Source organism: Meleagris gallopavo, chromosome 25 (assembly GCF_000146605.3).
Source record: "Meleagris gallopavo isolate NT-WF06-2002-E0010 breed Aviagen turkey brand Nicholas breeding stock chromosome 25, Turkey_5.1, whole genome shotgun sequence".
Taxonomy (NCBI): domain Eukaryota; kingdom Metazoa; phylum Chordata; class Aves; order Galliformes; family Phasianidae; genus Meleagris; species Meleagris gallopavo.
The window spans coordinates 2,890,415-2,892,740 of record NC_015035.2 but is presented as its reverse complement, the minus strand read 5'-3'; the positions used below and the strand labels follow the sequence as shown (position 1 = coordinate 2,892,740).

The window sequence follows — 2,326 nt, the reverse complement described above, 5'->3', positions numbered from 1 at the left end:
ACCCTGGCACCCCAGGGAGGCCGATGAACCCCGGCTCTCCTTTGGGGCCCGCTGGGCCGGGGGGGCCCTGTGAGCCAGGCAGACCCCTCTCTCCTGGCACTCCTGGTTTCCCTGCGAAGCCATTTGGGCCCTGGTCACCTCGCATTCCCGGCATTCCCGGTGGCCCACTGGGCCCCACATCACCCTTGGGGCCTGGCAGCCCGTGCTTGCCCGGCAGGCCCATGGACCCCGGTGGGCCCGGTGGCCCGATGACACCGGCGGGGCCCTGCTCGCCCGGCTCACCATCGACTCCAGGTTCCCCTTTATCGCCAATGGCTCCCGGCACCCCAGGCTGCCCGCGGTCTCCTTTGAGGCCGGGCAAGCCTGGCTTCCCGTAGCCTGTGGCGCCCGGCAAACCGGGGGGGCCGCGGATGCCCGGTTCCCCCTTTGGCCCCATGGGGCCCTGTATCCCTGGCACCCCTGCAGCACCGGGGACACCGATCCCATCGATGCCAGGAGGCCCCCGTGGCCCCGCAGGGCCAGGTTCCCCGCTGACACCAGGCCCCCCAGGGGGGCCCATGTCACCCTTCTCCCCCGGTGCGCCAGGCAACCCATCGAGGCCAGGCTTGCCAACGCCGACAGGTCCTGGCGGCCCTGCAGGGCCAGGAGGGCCACCATTGCCCCGTGGCCCTGGCAGCCCTGGTTTCCCCACTCCATTTTCACCCTTCATCCCTCTCTCCCCACGGGGTCCCGGCTCTCCTTTGGGGCCAGGCTCACCCCGAAACCCTGGCAGCCCTGGGCCGCCTTGGGGGTCCTGGTTTCCCATTGACTGAGATGCCAGCGGGCCCCGGCAGCCCTGGTGGGCCGGGCAGTCCTCTGGGCCCTTGCTCTCCCCGCATGCCAGGTTCACCCTTGGCTCCGGGCATCCCTTTCATACCCGCTTTGCCAGGCAGTCCTGGGATGCCAGGTTTCCCAATGCCAGAGAAGCCAGGGGGCCCCGCAGGCCCTGGCTGACCGTGCATGCCTGGCTTCCCCGTGCCCGGCTTTCCTGGGTAGCCGGGGGTCCGGGGGGGCCACGTGGGCCGGGCTTCCCTGGTGGTCCTGGCTCCCCTTTGAGGTCCATGGGCAGCAGTGGCGGCATGTCTGCGGAGAGAAGAGAGCATGGAGCTTTACTGGGGCAGCAGCCTGCTGGGGACACGTCAGGCTGCCATGTTGGCTCCTCCAGTTGGCTGCACCTCCATTTTGCCACATGCTGGGGCTGAGGGATGCGGTCAGCGGGCATGGTGGGATGGGTTGGGGTTGGACTGGGTGATCTCAGAGGTCTTTTTCAACCTGAATGATTCCCGCGAGGTTGAGGCCTGGAGACCCATGCATGGTTGGGTCTCCTTTGGGATTAAAAAGAAAATGCTGACTTGTACTTGAGAACCCAGAGAGGTGATGTGCGACTCGTTAAGACACGCCAGTGGTGTTCTCTGGCCCCGCTCCGCCGTCCAGCGAGGTGGAGAGAAATTTACAAAGGAAAAAGCGCTGAGGATGGAGGAAAAGCTCCAATAGCTGCGAGGGAAGCGCAGCCCCGACCGCGTCCAAGTGAGTCAGCCCAGCTGGGAGCGGGCCGCCGCCGCCTGACATCTCAAGAATTTATAGAGCTCTTTTGCAAACGGATATAAGAAAGAAAGTAATGGGCTGAGAGACTACAAAGCGAGCAGGGCTGGATTACATGCCCACCGCAGCTACGCGCGAAAAGCGCAGACGTGAGCATAAATCACCCCCTGAACGCAGGCGGGTGCTGCAACACATGACGTGGGGAACGGGTGAGAAAGGGTAAACGCAGCAAAATCCCTTTGGGGAAGCTCAGAATGAAGGGAACGCTTTGCAGGACCACAACGAGAAATGTGAAGAGCAGAGACCTCAGCATCTCAAGCTCACCCAGCCCAGAGCAGGGCAGCAGCTGCCAATGCGTTGATCCCCCCCCCGGGTCAGCAGAGGAGATCTGGGGGGATTTGAGACACATGAGAAGCATAACAGCAGCAGTTCACCTCCGTTGAGAGCAGCAATGCACCATGGCTGTGTTCCAGCTGGGTGCCCAAGTGTTTGTCTGTTGGTGATGGAAGCATTCTCAGAGCTTATCCCCACCACTCAGCCTGGCCCACGCGCTGCACTGTAGCACAGGGCACTTGGCAGCATGCATTAAGGAAATGCCATGGCATTGCCACTGGGTTTCTGCTCCTCACCCCAGAAAGCGGTATGGGAAAGCAGGGAGACATGAAGTGCCGCACTAAGGCACATTTCTGGGGCTTGAATTCTGGAAAAATTTTTATCCGGAAAATGATTTCAATGTGTTTCCTCC

General features: G+C 62.7%; 1 protein-coding gene across 1 annotated transcript in view; it reads right to left on the bottom strand.

Annotated features, from left to right (window-relative positions):
• Nucleotides 1-2,326, bottom strand: part of LOC104914315 (collagen alpha-2(VIII) chain) — an 18,706-nt gene that overhangs the window by 15,448 nt on the left and 932 nt on the right. Inside the window, 3 exon segments of the mRNA XM_031556776.1 lie at nucleotides 3-790; nucleotides 792-1,036; nucleotides 1,039-1,122. Coding sequence (XP_031412636.1) covers nucleotides 3-790; nucleotides 792-1,036; nucleotides 1,039-1,122 — 1,117 coding nt within the window.